Source organism: Zonotrichia albicollis, chromosome 1, assembly GCF_047830755.1.
Source record: "Zonotrichia albicollis isolate bZonAlb1 chromosome 1, bZonAlb1.hap1, whole genome shotgun sequence".
NCBI lineage: Eukaryota > Metazoa > Chordata > Aves > Passeriformes > Passerellidae > Zonotrichia > Zonotrichia albicollis.
Window position 1 is genome coordinate 52,182,859 of NC_133819.1, and position 18,802 is coordinate 52,201,660.

The 18,802-nt window shown below is 43.5% G+C and overlaps 1 protein-coding gene across 2 annotated transcripts in view; it reads left to right on the forward strand.

The window, feature by feature from the left end:
* Positions 1-3,813: 3,813 nt before the first annotated feature.
* The window catches only part of EGFR (epidermal growth factor receptor), a 156,608-nt gene continuing 141,619 nt past the window's right edge, over positions 3,814-18,802 (forward strand). For both annotated transcript variants that reach the window (XM_005486979.4, XM_026793416.2), the window contains exon 1: positions 3,814-3,948. In XM_005486979.4, coding sequence (XP_005487036.2) covers positions 3,840-3,948 — 109 coding nt within the window. In that variant the 5' untranslated portion in view covers positions 3,814-3,839. The remainder of the gene's footprint in view (positions 3,949-18,802) is intronic.

Consider the following 18,802-nt stretch of genomic DNA (forward strand, 5'->3'; position numbering starts at 1 on the left):
TCATCTCTATTTCATTTTTTCTCTTCCAGTAAGAAGCCTGCCCTTTAAAACCACTTTCACAACCCGCATCACCACTGAGGAATGGTTGCTGATAAATTTTTTTGAGAGGAAAATGCTGACCCTTCGTGGATAATAAAAACCAAAACTTCTTTTTTTTTTTTTTTTTTTCATGTAAGGAAAGGATCCAGCAGCAGGGATTTTTTTGAGAAGATTTTGAAACTCTATTTTGTTTGGAGGGAATGTGGAAGAGATAGGAGAATTAATCCTGCTTTTTCCACTGATAGGGAAATCAGTTATTCATCCTCTTACAGCTACTTCTCTGCATGTGTGGCAAAGTAACCAGCTCAGTGGTGCAGGCAAGTGGTGGTGAGTCAAATTTTGCAATGCAGAAGTATGTTCATGTGGAAGAACTACCAGATTACATGATCTTCACTTCATAGGTCAGCATGTTTATGTTTAATATATAGAAGACAAGATACATACATACATACATATATATATATACATATATATATATACACACATACGATAAAGCAAGCAAATCAAAAGAAAGCTGAAGACAGATGTTGTGTTTAGTATTTTCATTATGAACTATCCATTTAAAAATTGATGATCAAAAGGTTGACCTTTGTTCCATGACCTTTGATCCATGCACACATGCAGCAGTAATAAGTAATAAAATTTTGCAACATGAATATTGCACGCCCTTGGTAAAATTAATGTTGGCTTTGACGGAGTTATACCAAAGCAGCACTGGGTATGTGACCAGCTGTTTAGGGAAAATATCATGTTTGAATTTAAACCATTTCAGAAATTGCTCAGTTGAGTAGAAAAGGCCTGAAATTCCTGCCTGTGGTAAGCTTCTCAAACTTCAGTCTTAGAGTTCCTTTACGTGTCTCGTGACCTTGGCAAGCAGAGCACAATGGCACAAAAGTAACACATTTGTGCTCACGAAGGTGGGAGGACAGAATTTACAGCAGCTTGCTGTGCAGCCCCTTCAGCAGTACTGCACTGCCAGCAGCAGATGAGATCTCCTGTAGCGGGTAACTGCAGCATGGGAAAGAATTTAAAGGGGAATTTGCCTAGTCTCACCTTGCTCACCGTGTCAGCAATGAAGGAGGTGTTCATTTTACTTGAATTTATGTGTGTTTATGTCAGGGCAGTACATGACTGGTGGGGGGGAGTGAAGCAAGTATAAAATGTGCCTGCTCAGTATATCAGGTAGAATCACAAAAATTCTGCAAAGCAAGTATTTGTTCTTCAGCATGTTAGGACAAGATTTGGACCAGTTTCTCCACTGAATTCACATGCAAAAATGTTTTTCTTTTTTTCCTATGTTTAGTTTGGTTTTCATTTGTCACTTTGAATTCTTTCTTTTTCTAGATTTTAAAAATCCTATTACCTTCTATATTGGTAGCTTGATACCCAGTGTGTGTGTGTCTAGGGGCACATTTTTATTTATTATTTACCTACAGAACCGATTTGAAGTTCATTTCTTGGTTGTCTTAATTGCATTTCCTTTATCATAATGCAAGCTGTAATCATTAGTGTGTGCTGAGGATGCTTTGCAAATCTTATCTCCCTAGAAACTGATCTCTTTTTCCTAGGTCCCTCTCACTTTTAAAGATCCTCCTATTTGTCTAAATGAATTAAAATTAACCATATACACATAGTCTTTATGAAGTTGCACTGTGTGAGAATCTTTGAAGCAAATTTGTGCTAATAATGTATTGTAAGCTCAGGTTCTGCCCTCAGTTACATCCATGAAACCAATCACATTAATAGAGTTCCTCGGATGTTGTTAATGTCTGAGTTTACTTCAAAGTACACCTTTCACATTATTTACAAAATATAATTGAACGAGAATGGCAGCTACAGCGTGTGAAAGCTGTCTTGTAATGCAGCTTATCTTATTAAATGATTAAAGGCATGTGGCCAGGCATCGGGCTTTGTGCTAGGATGTGTAAATGGGATGGGAGTTTTCTTTGCCTAGTTAGGACAGTGGCTAGGTAAACTGTCAGAAGAAAAAAGATTTTACAGAAGAATTTGACTGGTAGGAGAAGGGTGATGGCTCTCTCAGAGAAACATGCATAACAGAGAAAAGTCAAGGTACACTCAGTGACTATTTTGCAATCTATTGTGCTCCAGTGACAGTCACAGACATTTAGCATGGAATTTCCCAAATCTCAAGTCATTATTGGTTTCGTTCTGGAGTTCCCACTTAATCACAGCAGTTTTAAGTCTTCACATCCTATTGACTGTGTAACTTAAGCCCTCAGAAGAGCTATATGAAGAAATTACCACCAGCGTTCAGCAGGTTTGGGTGTTGAATCATGATTTACTCGGAGAAACCCCAGCCCAAGAGACAAGTGGCACGTCTGTGTCCTATTTACATACCTGAGTGACAAGACAGTGCTTCCTGCCACTTTCCAAAGAAACAGCCTGTTAAAAAAACCTAGGAATATTTTAATGAATCCTGAATAGCTTGGGTTTTCCTCTTGACGGAAAGCAGCACCATACAGGTACTCTTTCGCTTTATGTCTGTGGTTGTACTTGGAGCACCTCAGGAACACTTGTGTCACTTTGTGTTTATTAAGTAACTCGCTGCGCGGAGCAAGACAGCACTTTCTCAGCGCTGGCTCCAGGGGAACAGAAGCGCTACGGGCACACACGGACCCTGCTATCCGTGTGCTAAACATGCTGAATTAAATCTGCGCTGTTTCATTCCACGCACACACTTGACCTTACAAGTATTGGGAGTAAAATGACCAGAAGGAGAGCAGGACTGTTCGCAGAGGCCGAGAGGGCTCCGCTGATTTCGGGGGGCAAAAAGGAGGCCGGAGCCCGACGGTGCGCCACTGGGGCGGGATCGAACCTCCGGAGCGGCTTCCCCAGTGGAACAACCTCAGCTCTCCCTGGCCCGCACTCCTCTCCCTGGCGCTGCGACGGGACAGCTCTCCCAGAGGAACGGACGGGCTCTAACGCGGCTCTCCCTGAGGAACGGGCCGGGACAGCGCTTCTGCTGCACCCCCCGGGACACCCGCGGTGCTGTGAGCCTCTGTCCCCCACGGTCCCCGGCGGGAGGGCAGGAGCTGCGTGAGGGCCACGCCGCTTCTCTGCGAGCGGTGCCGCAAATGCACGCTCATGCCTTGAGCAGCTGCCGGGCAGAAACTGCCGGGAAGTAGAAAATATACACACACACACACACACACACACACACCCTCCCGAGCAAGGAGGAACGACTGAACTATCTCGTCCCCCCTCCCACCTCCTCTCATCCGATATTCCGGGACAGGTGGGGAGCCCGCCCCTTCTCCACCTCGGCGGGGACGGCGCTGCCGGTTTCTCCTCCCCTCTCCTCCTTGCTCCCTCCCAATCCTCCTCCTCCTTGGCGTCCCCAGAGGGAGCCCCTGCGCTCCGCGACCGAGCGGAGAGCGCAGCCGGGCGCACCCCGTCCCACAGCCGGCTCCAGCCGCTCCGCAAGCCCTTGTGCGCCCGCCGCCGCCTGCAGCAGGAGGAGCAGAGGTGGGAGGAGGAGGAGGAGGAGGAGGAGGAGGAGGAGGAGGAGGAGGAGGAGGAGGAGGAGGAGGAGGAGGAAGGCAGCAGCCCGCCCGCAGCGGGGCACGCACGTGTGCGCGCAGCCCTCGACGGCCGCCCTCCATCCAGATCCAGCATGCTGCTCGGAGCCGCGCAGGGCAGAGCGCCGGAGAGGAGCTGATCGCTGGATCGCTGCCGCGGGAGAGGAGCACAGAGGAGCAGGAGCGGCTCCGCGGATCCCCCCGTGCGCCCGTCCCGTCCGAGCCCCAGGCGCCCCGCCGAGGGAGCGGCGGTCCCGCAGCATGGGCGGCCGCAGCCCCCTCGCTGCCGCCGGGCCCCGCGGCGCCGCTGTCCTGGTGCTGCTGCTGCTGGGGCGCCTCGCTCTCTGCCTCGCCGTGGAGGGAAAGAAAGGTAGGGGACCAGGGGGCCGGGGGGGTGCGGGGTCCCGCCGCTCTTTGCCGGCTGCGCACCGGGCACCAGGGAGCCGGGGCTGCGGGCGGCTGCGTGCCGCGGCCTCCCGTGGGGAGAGGCGGAGGGAAAGTCCCAACTACTCATTTCCCTAAGAAAAAAAACCAAATCAAAACAAAAAACCCACCCCAAAAACAGGCAGAGGGGAGAAATGCGGAGAAAACCAAACCTATAGCAGCGATCACGCAGCCCTGACTTCCTGATTCTTGGCTTATTTTCTTTTGTGGGGGTGGAGGAAATAAAAGGGAATAAGCCTTGGCACATCTCATCGGTTGTGCTTCTCTTCTTTAGTGTTTCTTTTTTCTTCTTACCCCCTTCCCACGTTTCCCAGTCGCTCCCCGGAGAGCACTGCCCGGCTCAGCCCAGCGCGGCACGGCCGCTCTCGGCTCCCCGGCACCGGGGAGAAGCCGCGGGGCTCCCGAGTCAGCGCCGCTCCGGTCACCAACCCGCTGTCGCTCTGACCCGGACACCTCCGCTTGTCCTGCTCAGAAATAGTCGTAGTAATAGTAGAAGGAAGTATATACCTGGGGAGGGGGTGAATAAAAGAAGGGGAACTTCGTGTGGGTTCTGATTCCCCAGCTATCAGAAAGAGCAGCGGTTTATCCCTGCCCGACCCGGCGCGAAGGAGCCGCCGTCCCGTCCCGTCCCGTCCCGTCCCGTCCCGTCCCGTCCCGTCCCGTCCCGTGCCGGCGGTGCGTGGGAACGGCGCGGCGGGGCTGGCTGTGGGGCCGGGCCGTGGGGCTGCCGAGGGGGCTCGGGCTTTCCTTCTTCGTGGGAGAAGCTCTCTCAGAGGGTGAGAAGACGTTTCTGGCCCGTCAGACCCGTCACATTTTCTCTGTGTGTGGTGTTCTCTTTTGTGAGTTTGGAGAGCAGGCCCCGGCTGCTGCTCCAGCCGGAGAGCAGTCCTCTTAATCTTGGAAATCTGCCAGCCAGAGGAAAAAATGCACATTTGGGTGGTTTGGTTTTTCTTCTTTTTCCTTTCATTCTTTTTAAAGAAAAAGCGGGAGAAGGGAACTATTACTTTCTAGAAGGGCTGATTGCATGGCTTAGAGCAACTGAGTTAGAGTCTTTCGTGACTGTGGACTGTAAAGCCGCCTTGAAAGCGAGGAACACCCCATCCAAAAGAACTAGTTGCACAACCTTTAAAAAGCGGAAAGATTCTCTTGTTCCAGAAATCAAGTTCATACCTGTTGTTGATGTAACATGGGCAGTTTTTCTTTCCTGGTTTTCATTTATTTTTTTTTTCCCTCACTCTTTGAAGGTGATGAGAAGTAAAGTGCCTCCCATCTGCTCTGCCTGTCTTTTGAGATGCAGTCTCAGGTGCACATGCCCTGTATAGTATGCTAAGGGTGAGGAGAAATACCTTGTTTATAAGGTTTAATTCTGTGTCTCATAAGCTTAGGAGGTTGCCAGTTTTTTGGTGATAACTAAATAATCAATGGCTACGTGATAAATCCAATGGAGGTTATTCTCAGGATGTTGTGTCAGCAAGTAACTGTTCTGCTGGTAAGAGCTGGAGGCTCAGTGGCAGAGGTGAGGCAGAAGGATTTCTTCAGAAAGCATTAATCAATTGATTGGACTTCATTAATTTCTCCCCACACTTGAAGATAAGCAAGAAAATTACTCAGAGGCGCAAAATGAAGCAGCATCTGAGAACTGTGCATTATTGATTTGAAGCAACAGGTCCAGCAGGTAGTAGAGGATCAGTGTATGTTTGGGACTGCCTCCTTGGTCAAATGATAAGACCTAGTATCAGAATTCAGAGAAATGCTGAGAGGAAGCTGGCTGTCATCAATATATGCAACACTTCTGCAAGTTCAAATCGCATGTGAAATGACACTTCTTAAAACTTCAACCTGATTTGTTCTGTTACCAAATGGAGTGGTCTCAAAAAAAGAAAAGGTGCCTGGGCAGCTGTTAAATGAACATCAGAATCAGCCTAAAAAATCCAATCAACAAAATGTCTGAATGGAAATTTAAATACAATTGTATCTTCTCCCAAAATTGTAGAATTAATTTTCTTGAAGATGGATGAGACAAAACTGGTTTTATTGTAACACTGTAATCATTAAATACAAACACGCCTAATTGAACATATTCCAGAACCAAACGGCATTGCTCAAAAGTGAAGTACTCTCATCACAGGGATCAATACCCACCTCTATGTACCTGCTCTGATGTTGGTCCACATTGAGCACGGTGGGACTAATCCAGATTTCCACTAATCTACCCGGAGGCCTGCTTGGTGGTACCTGAGATAAATACAGTGATAGCTGGCATGCCACTTACTGGATGCATTTGACCCGTGTTCTTTTTGTGTGCCAGCGCTCGGTGACAGTGCTACGGTTCAGCAAATTGCTTTTAGTTGCTATATATTGGTTTTATATCTGTAGTTTTGATCTGTAGCTGCAGCCCTTGTGGGATGGGAGTGTGCTGCTCCATGTCGGGAGTGTGCAGGCGGGCGTGCCAGGCGGCTTGGAGCTGCCGGAGTGGGCTGTGGAACCTTTCTGTACCTGGAGACTTATACAAAGAGTTCTGAGTTCTTTAAGGGTATCCAAGTGTTCATGTCTATGTGAAGTAAAAGATTTTTGTCTGGTATCCTGTGCAGTGTTTACGTGTGGGCTCTGTGTGTATTTATATTGAGTATTGTCTTGTAGTTTCTGCACTGTGTATTATTCCATGCTCACTCGTGACAGATGCCTACAAATAGAGGAGTCTTTGTGGGTTGTGCAGAGCTTGATACGGTTCTGTGCAAGCATCCAGTGCTTTTTTAGATGCACTCCAGTGTAACCTGGCTGCTGCTCTGTGGAGCAGAGGTCTGTCAGTAGCCTGTGAGTTGTGCCTGCGATGGGGGCCTCCCAGGAGCAGGGGGCTGCCCACACATCCACAGGGTGGCTGAGGAGTCAGCAGTGTTCTCTGTCTACCTGGTACCAGGTGAAGGATGCCTCATACTCCTGTTAAAGTCCTGGGAGAGCTGGTACACTGTTCTCTCATTCCTGTGATTGTATTATCACTAACACAAGGGGAATTTTCTGTGTGGACAGGAGCTGGTAGTATGTTTGTGTAGGTATTTGTTATGTGCGATCTTGTCTATGCAACCATTTATTATTTTCTATTTCCTTGGTAAATGACCAAACATTTTTGGATTTACAAGCTAAAATCAATCTGTGCAGTCATGATGGTAAATACAGTTAGAGAAATGGAAACTTAGGTACTGATACGGCCCAATTTGCTGAGATAATAGAAATAAATAAATAATGTTGAGTGTAGAGCTGCTTTTACTCCAGTGCCTCAGTGGAGAACAGAACCCAAAATTCATCATTAAGAGCAGTGAAGGGAAGGTAAAATGCTAGCAAATCATCTCCTTAATTCAGGTAATCTGCAAAATATTGTGACTATGTGCAAAGTTGTACAAGGGAGATTGGCCTCTCAGCACAGTGTGTGTGTGTAGTGAGCAGACTAAATGCTGAAGTGCTACTAAATACAAATGTGTTATTTCTTGCATCAAGAGTATATTAAGAGACTTGCAGATAAATAGGAAATCAAGATCAATGCCCTGGAGACTTTACAATCAGAGTAGTCAGTTGTAATTTATTTGTTAATTTATAAAGAGAGACTTTTGGGGAGTGTCGCACAATGCCATTATGGTCCTCAGGGCTGACTTTTGCATTTAGGTATCCATGTATCACTGAAATCGCTGGGATATGCTGGCTTTAGCAGCAAGATAGCTGACTAGCCAAACCAGTTCCTTCAGAAAGTGTCCTTATCTTCCTTGAGCACAAACTGCCTTTGCTTAATAGCTCTTTGGAAACAAGCCTAGTGGAAGATTTGCTTCATTTTTGGGAGGATGACAGTACCTTCATGGAATGGTTTTGCATAGAAACTGTTGATGTTGCTGCAAACTCTTGCTCTAATCCAGGTTTCAGTAGTATGTGTGTGCATCAGAGAGTACAGTCACACTGTGTATGTGAGTGGATTATCCCAGAAAGAACTGACACTCAAAATTGGTGTCAGTATGTTATGTTATAAGCACCAGCATTTACAGGTATGAGAACTTGTGTTAAATCTCATGTTAGATTTGGATCTGTATTGCAAAAGTGTTTGTGTAACAAAAATTTGACTTGTAGAACTTTTATTTGAGGGAGTCAGAACAGGCTGTACTCACAAAAACATCTTCTGGCTGTTCTATATTAGGAACGCTTCCTGGGGTGACCTGGCTGACAAAACTTTATAAATCTAGACTAGTCAAATTCTGTAAAAAGATCACTTGCTAGATAGAATAATTACCATTTTGGAATTGTGTGAATTGCATTAGGCATCCTCTAATTGTGTTTATAATTTCTCAGACCCCTGTACTGCTCTCATTGGACATTTACTTACTAATGGAAAATGAACTTCTGTCAGTCTGGGCTGATCTGGCACAAGAATCACATCCAACTTGGCTGGGAAATGGCTGGCTTTGTCAGTAAGAGAAAGTTATTCGGAAATGCAGCAGAGCTGTTATTTGGGAGGATCGTTCTCACTTTCTGACTCCTGAATTTGCTTTGTGGCAGCTGTGGGAGGTGTGAGCCTGCGATGAACGCTGGAGCAGCAGTGTCTGTGGTGACAGGGATAGTTGCCTGTCACACACTCGCCTCGAGGTTAGCTTGACCAACACATCTTGCTCTGGGTGCAGAACTTGCCTCTCTGGGTCCTGGGCAGTGCTTCACCCAGCACCTGTGCTAGGGACTATGGCCAGGAGCTGTGTGATGCTGAGCCCTATGGCAGAGGAGCAGGGATAACAATGAGGGGCCCTCACTGCTGGAATGCACCCTTCAAACAAAGTTTCTGCAATGCCACACTCCTCTGGTGATGAGGGTGGTACAAGAGCTGTGTTGGATGTGACACATCAGAAGTCCTCTGTTCCTGAGAGCTGCTGCTGTTCATATCCTGGTTTTACAGAGCTTGTGAAACCCATGAGTACGTGGAGGGCTTGTACTATGGGTTTGTCAGCATTGTGTAGGTGTTGGTAGAAAGTGTTTAAGTGTTCAGGTGAATTATGTTTTTCCAGGCATTAATGGTACACAGTGTGGAAATCCGCTGCTTAGTGTTTGGTGTGGACTTTGATAGTCCTTGTTCAGCTTAATACAGAACACACTGATCCTGTTAAGTACATATGGATTTGACCTTCTCCTTCTTCAGGGAACTTCCAGGAACACTATTAGTAGGTACAGTATGAGACCCAGTGGTGTTTCAGTGCATTCTGATTATGTTACTTCTTGACTTCCAACTATGGCAAACAGAATTGTAATGCTTCCTTTTTTATGGCTGAATTCTGCTGACCTAACAGTATTGAGTAATAGTGTATTTTTTTTTTTTTTAATTTCAGAAATAGTTACAGAACATTTGGCATTAGTATGTGCAGAAGAAGTCATTCTTAAAGGAAATGTGGAAAAAAAAAAATGTACTCCTCTGTACAGAGAAGTTGGACCAAAATAAATATCTATTTCTGCTGAAGCAAGGTGTTTATTTATTAGGAACTGTGACACAACTTTGTCATTTGTCTTATGGGGGGAATGTGTAGGTGTGGGTATTGTGCTTGCCATGCTTAATGTTATTAAGGGTTGTTCAAAGGAAGAAACATGAGAAACCTACCTGTGAGATTGTGTGTTTGAACAGGAAACCTTTCTGATGATCAAAGTGAAAAGATGCGGTCATGTGTGTTGGCCATTGAGTGAACAAGTGCAAGTGCTACCACACCACACCTTTGTAAAATTATTTTTTAATGAGCAGAAGGCACACTTAGGGGAGAGATACACTGGATTTATGTATCTCGTAGGGATGTGTGAGCTTTCACTTGGAAGCTTCAATGCAAAGTGTGTTTTGCCTGTTGACAGATCCATGCAGGGCAGGTGCAGGGATTCTCCTCCTGCCAGCGTTCCTTCCTCTGCCCAGCACATCTGCGTACATGAAAGTAAACATCTACGTGTTCACATGCATGTTCTACTAGCAGAGTGCATTGAATCATGGGTGGCTTTTGTTTGTTTCAGTGGTTGAAGAGAAAAAAGAAAAACCTACAAAAAAGAATAATTTCCAGTCATACTGAAACAAGTATGTCAGGGGTGGTTTTAGTGAATAGAAAAAAAAAAAAACCAGCAATAAAACGCCAAGAAAAAAGCCCTGTTTTAATATAATCTGGAAGATCAATTTGACTTGAGACTATTTCTTTTCAAGTTGGGTAAGAAGCAAAATGAAATGTCGTTTGAAATGAAAATTTGCAGGTTTATTTTGAAAATACCAGAATACCACTTGATTTTCTTATACCTTCCTCCCACTTAGTTTTTTGGCCAAGGCATGTTTGCTGAGCTTGGCTCAAAAAATTAAGGCTTTGGGAGTGGGGTAAACTGTCATTTGTGTACACATTAATAGTTCTGCTCTGATCTCTGTGAGCACTGAGATAAATCAAGTCCAAAACTTGTGATCCCTTCTTTCTATTTTCATAAATTGAAATGGTGAAATTGTAAAAATAGTGAAATGGGGATAACTAAATAGGTTTAAATTAAAAGAAGCTTGGTGTCCATCACCTCCCTGGCCTCCACATATTTGGCACCTTCACCACGCATAGCTGAGCTCCAGTGGAGGAGCCCGAGCCTTGCAGGCTCCTTGCTGGAGGCAGACCAGGGCTCTGGGCAGTAGCAATGCCCCAAGGGCCAGCAACGCTTCTGTGTGGCTTAAAAGCCTTCTTGTCTAGCAGTTACCTCTCTCTGGTTGCTTTACCTTGCAAAGGTGCTGTGTGAAAGGTGGCTAGCCTTCCCAGGAATATCCTCTGGCTCCTGGAAAAGTCAGGGATTTGCCAGCTTCCTCCCTCCCGAAGTGAAAAACTGGAAGTAAGCATTCAGGGCCAGCAAAGGCAGTGGTGCCAGAGCCACTCTGCTGGGGTGGATGGCTCCTTCCAGGGTGCAGAGACCAGTAGGGTTGGATGAGTGGCAGGGACCATGCCAGACAGGATGTTTTCTGGGGAAGAGGTGGAAGGAAGGAGAAGAGGATATAAACCAGCTGTCTTGATGACAGGATAGTAGTATTTTCGCTCTGGCTTTTATAAGAAAAAAATTATCACTTTGTGGAAATGGCATTTATATGTTTGGTAATCAGGACATGGTGGCATAATCCCTGCCTTCCCATCAGCAGATTCTGCAGTAAATACAAAGATAACCAGGAAAGCCTTGGAAATCAGCCAGCCTTGGCACTGGGGCACTGCGAGCTCGCACAGCGCTTTTCCTAGATAGGGAAAAGTATTGTTTTACCTATCATGATTCAAGGGCTCAAAGCCACAGAGACTTTGAATGCTTGCCTGAGGCAATACATCTGGCCACTGATGAAGTTGCCTGCTAGTATTTTGGCCTCTCACCCCATGCCCAAGCCGATGATAAACACTGCCTGGAGTTGAAGGTAACCAACATCCTACTTGGGGCTTGTTCACAAGCTTTGGAAAAATGTCTGGTGCACAGCATCATTTCTTCCCTTTCCTGAAGGCCCTCCTGTGTGCCCTTCCCTGGGGACATGTCCCTTGGTGGAGGCTGGCTGGAGCCTGGGATGAGGTGAGCTGTGGTGGCATGCGTCTGCTTGGCTCCTGGCGGCTGAGGCGTGCTCGCTGCCTGCCTCTGGTAGGGCTCAGTGTGCCTGGCCCCTTGCTCCACTGTCCCGGGGAAGCCCCAACACCTCCTGAAATAACACCACTGTGAGACAGGAGCTGCAGATCAAGGCTGGGTGTAAGCAGATGTATTGTTTCCTAAATTATGCTTTTTATGTAGCTGCAGCACAGTTATGATGGCAGTTCTCACATTTGTAAGGCCTAATGTAACAAAAAAAACTAAAACCAACCAACCAAAAAGAAATTGTAGCTTCTTCTGTCTGGAGGTATGTATTCGTGGATATGTATTCCCTCCCTCTCCCCCATTAAGCTCTGAGACATATGTGCAATTCTGAAAGTTAAGTTTGAATCATACCTGAGGCAGTGGATGTTTCTTCTTGAGAGCTGTGTACTTCAGTTCTGCAGAGTGAAGTTACGACTGCATATGCAGTTCCCTATTACTAAGCAATTTTTTCATCCTAAAAATACCAGGTTTTCCATTGCATTGGAATTATTATTTTTTAAATTCAATTTACAGTGTTTTTGTAGATCCGTGATGTTTCCCGAAGTTCACTCGGGAAGTAAAACTAAAGAAGGAGGCAGGGTTCAAGGAAGAAGCTTGTTTTAGCAGTTGGGTCAGTTATTTCAACAATGCCTTTAGCAAAGAAGTAAGAGGCTGTTTGCACAAATCAGTAACTAGTTCCCATGATTCAGATTGAATCACGTAGCTCAAGTCATTTCAATAAATGAATGACTTCTAGTAAGTGAGACAACCTCTGCAATTAGGATGGCATGCTGCATATTTCATGTTATTTATTATGTGGATTTCAATAGATATGATTAAGCTGGTTTACACTTGGAATGCTAGGTAGCATTTCAACACAAGCCACTTAACCAGAGCTCACATTAAAATGAGGTGCACATATGTTTTGCACAGGTGGCATTGTGCTGTATCTTCTGCACTTACATTTTCTGGTGAATTTTCTACAAACAGATTCTTAACAGGAAAAAGAAATTACCTGGCCAAGGGCACCTCCATTTTCTGTAATTGTAGTGGGCAATTCTCAATGGAGGTGCTTTGCAAATATTTACAGGTGCTGCAGTCTTAGCTTTCCTTCGTGTCTTACTTGGCCATCAACTCCCATGGATGTGCATAACCAGAGGTGCAGAAAACTGCTTTTCTCAGACCTGTTCCATGGATTATGTGCTGTCCCTGGTGTTTCCAAGGGGATGTACTTCATGGGTCACCTGCAACTTCTACTCTTGGATTTGGACTTTGGAAGAGAGCATTGCAATTCAGTGTAGAAGACAAGGAAGAAAAGGTCTGCTTGTCCTTTGTTTCCTGATGTTGTTATTTTGTAGCTTTGTTTTAATTGTAAGTAACTATGTTATGGAACTGAAAAATCCCAAGTGGTTTTGGTGTTGTGAAAATAGTATTTAAAAAAGGTATGGTCACTTTACTGCTCTGTCATACCTGTTTGTGCCATGTACAAAACAATATTAATTTAAGAAAATATGCCCTGTACTATCAAAGGTAATATGATATGGAGCCTTGGAATATTGAAAGATTTGGGGTCTACTGGCCAAGTGATAATCTGCTCTATTCAGGATAAAATTTTGCTATTGTGTTTCTTTCCAACTTTTCCAGTTAATATAGCATGAGAGGTACAATAAACACAATTTACAGATTTATACAAAACTGATAAAAGAGATTTCAAAATAATGAAGATAACAGATCTTCAGTGCCAGATAAAAATACCATTTTACATATGTGATCACTGTTTCTTCTGAGAGTGGAAGTTACATGAAGGCATTGGTGGTGAATTTTACAAACTTTAGAAGGTGGAAGAAAAATAAAACATTCCTTGTTTCCCTTAATAATTGGGAAAGGACATCTGTGATATGAGCAGATATGACTAAAGTTTGACAAATTTGTTTCTCATGTGTTAAATCTGAAGGTTCACAGACCATCTATTGGGCACATGAAGACAAGGAAATCTTCCCCCACAAAAAATGTGGGGGGAGATATCCTTGAGTCTGAGTGACATGGTGGACATGATGTTTTGGAAACTGCTGAATAGCAAGGGCCTTTAAAAATGAAAATCTAAGTTACAGGAGTGGAGTGGTTTTTCTCCTCCATTTTTATTGCAGCCTATTTCTCATGAATGGTATTTTGACATTCTCACTTCTTGAACAGGATTCAATTTATTTTGCTGCTCTTCAGACTAGTTCAGCACCAAGTACATGCCTTTTTTTTTTTTCCTTTCCCATTAAAAACAAACAGAAAACCCCAAGTGAAAAACCGATTAAGCCAGAACAAAACAAACCAATTTTTTTGGAAGCAGAAGTGTTAGTTGGCAAAATCCTGACTCTGGAAGCTGATTTGTCACAGCTAGACCATAATTGGAGCTGTTAGGTTTCTGCATGAACCTGGGTTTTGCACCACAGAGCAGCGGGTAGGACGTGGGGCCCTTGGCATTTGAGGAGAGTTGGGAAATGGTGGAAGTGTGACTTCCACTTCTCTCCCTTAGTCTGGTTCTGAAAACACTCCTAAAAACCAAGCTGTCGGAAAACCAGTCACATCTGCCCTCCCTCAGGTACTGATCCAGGTCTTTCCTAATGGGAATGGTAATGTGGTAATGTGAACAGAAGATGAAGTATGCCCAGCAGGAGAGTTTTTTCCACCTCAAGTTCCATATTTGGATTGTGACTGGCATCAGAATGCTGAGAGTGTCCTTAGTGAGACACAATGGCCAGCAGGGCACTGATTGCCTGTACAGATGGACCATTTGGTGTTTGGCTTTCTAATGAAAAAAACCCTTCTAGCTGGTCCTTGTGTACCCAAACATGTTGAAGACACAGCACAGGCTTCTATTCAAAGTTTCACTCGTGTAGGAGAGGAAGTCAACTGCCCGTGAGGATAAGTAATTGAGTAATTGAGTTGCAGCATTTTTGATTTGATGTAAAAGTAATTTGTAGTTCCTAATTTGACCTCTTGCAGTGAGGAAGTCTGCAGTAAGAGGTGAAGTTGAAACTTGAGCATCTTCAGTTATCTGGTAGGATCTCATTATTTCTTGAAACATCTGTTCTAGGATACATGCCCAGTTAATGGATCAGTTTGATATTTGTCTCTTTGTTTTGAATTTGAAAGGATGACCACTGAAATACTCTCTTGTTTCCATCTGGTCTTCAAAAAGTAATTAAGTGTTGAACAATGGTATTGTCAGTCTGTTTCCTACCTAATAAGCTCTTCAAGGTGCTCTTGTTAATGATTTTATTATTTCAAATCTGCTCTTGTTCTCTCTTTCCCTCCTTAATGAGGCAGATCCCCTAGGCAGCATCAGTTTATCACAGTTGTCTATGGTAGATGAACGAATCCAGCACCAAGGAAGTTTGTGTTCAGCAGTGTGTAAGATGCTCCCATCAGTATGTGTGGGTAATTCTTGCTGACACATGAAAGACTTCGCATGTGCAAAAAAGGAGGAACAGACCCTTTTTCTAAATGAGGGTCCTCTTGATTTGAACAGCAGCAGTCTGGTTTGCATCAATGAGCACATGCTATCTGGTGAATTAAGAGTAAAAATAGCTAATTAACACCTTCTCTATTTCTTTTCTTTCTGGTCATTAGTTACTACCAGCCAAATTAATTCCTGTCAGCATAGGGCATGGAAGGGAGTCAATGACAAACTCGGGTCAAGAATTGAATCCTTTGATTTTCTGGGGAGAAATATTACCTTTTTCATTGTATTGCCTGTATCATGTAATGTAATACAAAGATCTGTGTTTCATATTTCACCTTATGAAGAGAAAATCTGAATTGATTTTTGGAATTTTAAAGAAGGGCTATTTTATCCTGTTTAATATGGGACCTATTGGGTCCTATCTGTGGACTAAAATACAGCTTCAAAGACTCAGATAATTTCAGAAACAGCAAACATATGACTTCTAAGTAAACAGACTGATTATAATAGAGAAGATTAGGAAATGGATTGTTATGGGCCAGCTCTGTACTACCGAGAGAGATGATATCGTACTGGTGATCACACTGTTGGGCTTAATGGCCCATAAACTCTGGAAAAAGCTATTGTAAAATGTCAACAATAGTTCCATCCATTGTTAGATTGTCAGTGAACATCTTAGGGTCCTGCAATAAATTGCTACCATCAATTTGTTTATGTAATTTCATGAAATAAGGCTTTCGCTCTGAAGATGTAATAATTCTAATAATAAATAATAGAAAATACTGTCAGCTAAAATTTAATGACTCAAATCCACTGTTGCTGTAGCTACCCAGAAGTCGCTTACCTGGCTTGGGCTGAGGTGGGTTTACATTTGAGGTTCCCATGTGTAGAGGACAGGCACTTTTTCGTTACCTCTGCCAGTTGCTCACTAGGTCAGCAGATAAAGGCAATGTCACTGCAGGGTTTGTATGAAAATTAAAAAAGAGTTTAAGTTTACTATATTTCTACTCTGCTGTTAGCTTTCACTGTGGATTTTTTGGCATTGCAATTATTAGAATGTGAACATTAAAAAGAATTACTTTCTTAATCATTAATACTCTATTTAAAAAAAGAAATGCTTAAATTTTGGCTATAACTTACAAGCTGTGTCAATGTATGGTCTCTTTCAAACTGTTTGCACAGCTATTGCCTTTCTATCTCCTTTTTATTCCCCTCATCCCTTCCACATGATTGGTTAGATAAATTATTGGCCGTAGTGAGATACAAAATGGGCTTTAATCCAAAGTGGGAAGAGAAGGAAGTTCTTTTGCAAGAAAATAAATAGCACACGGTATTTAACAGTGCATTAAGCAACATCACTGTTAGTACTGCACTGATAATGCAGTGAGGACAGCAGGAAAATATGTCATTAGTTTAGTCAAGCAGTGAATTGCTCCAGCTCTGATATTTTGTTGCTGATATTCAACATATCCAATGCGTAAGCACTGCTAATATAAAGCTTAATGAAGAGTTGAGCATGGACTTTCCACCTCTGTAGCATGGGATAGAAAGAAAGAGCTGATTTACCTGCCTGTAGGTGGAGTTTCATTTTTATACTCTGGGAAGGAGGGGATAGACACAAGGTCTGTCCTCCTAGAGTTACTGCTTGCCCATATTTATTTGCTTTATTTTCTTTAGGGGGTGATGGTAGAGGTAGGAAAGAATCTTGGGGGAATATATTCTCCAGTTTCCAGCTATACAGTTTCAGGAGTGCTTTTCCCCAGAAAAATAAAATTCTTAAGCTAATGATCTTGAATGGTCCTTTGATAAACTTGCTTGCTCTATCTCCACCTTCTGATGTACTTGACAGGGAGTGGTAAAGTGGATTTCAAGGAGGGGCTCAAAATGATTTGGCTCCCCAGCTTCAGAGCATGCAGCTTTGAAAAAAAGCATTGTAGCTGCATACATGGAAGCTTATGGAAAAGGTAAAATTATGGAGAGCTGGAGGAGAGAGAAGAAAATCTGGAACTCTTGCTTCTCAGTTACAGTAACACTGCAGCAGGGCCATGCATTTTCTCTTCAGGCTCAATCCAGCAAACCGTAGGCATTATATCCCTTTGAAGTCTGTGGATATTTTGCCTGCCACTGCAGGTTCAGGGTTTTTTTATTACTTTATTTGCCTAAGAAAATTCTTCTCATCTAGTTTAAAGAGAAAAACTGATATGGAATACCACACTGTGTTATATGAACACTATGCCAAAAAGTAATTCTCCCAAAACAGAAGGTAAGATGATAATCAAATCCCAAAATTTTATGGTATCAGTGTTATAACTTGCAATGGGTCTTTTGCCTGGGTAAGGCAAGTAAGTCTAGTAAGTAGATATTCTGGTAATTGTCCTTCCATTTTCTTTTCTGAAAAGATTATTTCTAGATATATTTTTGGATGTGATTAATATGATGGGTGAATTCTTTAGGCTGTGTAAAGCGCTATGGCTTCAGGCATTGATTTCTGCCAGCCAAAGCGTGGTGCCATGGATTAGCAAAAATGAGATACCGCTAAACTTGCTGGAATAAGCTTTATCAAGTTGAGTGGCATTTCACTCACACACTGGATGTGTTGAAGCCAAAATTTTTACATGGGAGCTCTTGCAAAGAAGCGTGTGTATGAGCATACACCTCTCTCTCTCTCTGTTCCTGAGAACTATTTACTATAGGCCTGAGATGATATGTTAATATGTAATTCTTAGTATATAGAGGCCTCTGGCACTCCTGCTTTATCATTTATGAAAAAATGGTGTTACCACAGCAACTGCTATGCCACCCGGTACTGAAGCAGCTCCCATCTATGTAGCACTTATAGAAGTACATTAGACAGATTTTTAAAGTGCATGTAGCTAAAGTGAGAGTAGGAACTTAACACTTGGTGAGTGCTACAGTGGAGGGAGATCATGAATTTGTTCAGAAGTTGAGAAAAGTTCTTAACAGAAATAAATTGCAATAGATCTAATTCAGCAAGCTCTTTGACAGATGCATCATTTCAAGTCTACAATCCCTTTGAAATCAGTTGAGCTCTGTGTAGGGCTAGAGTTTGTACAGGTTCAAGAGTTGTTTTACAGGTGACAAAAATTACATTGTGAAAGGGAGTGATGGTTTTGAGAGGTTCCAGTGGTGACACTTTCGTAGGGTGTGACTAGTGAGGGCAGATACCTGGCATTTCTCTACAGTGAGCCACTGAAAATGATTGAAAGGGAAGTCATGAGTAACTGGAAGTATCAGAAGTTTTGATTTATGGGACATTTTGAATTTTGGACAAGGTTTCATATTACATTTGTGTATCACCTGTATTTGATATAACAAGGAATATGTGTTGAGGGGTGTGTATATAAGTATGTTTTGTTGTCTATTAAACATTAGAGTGGTACATTGTAAAAGTTTCTGTACTATAAAATGTAACCGTTTTAGGGCAGGCAAGAGACCTAGGAAAGACTAGGAAAGGTTTTAAGCTAGTCTGAATCTAGTAGTGTAAACATATGTGAGTTTTCCTTGTAAGACACTGAGGTGTAAGAAGACCCTGCTATAGCTGGATGTTCAGGGCTGAACCCAAGCCCTGGTGAAGTTATACATTGTCATTAAATTGCCTCTGAAAATTCACAAGTTTTGCATGAAAGCCATGCTGGGTTGTAAAGCAGCTTTCCCTTCCTAGCCTGGGTCAGGCAGGCACAAACACTGACAGATCAATTTTGGATGA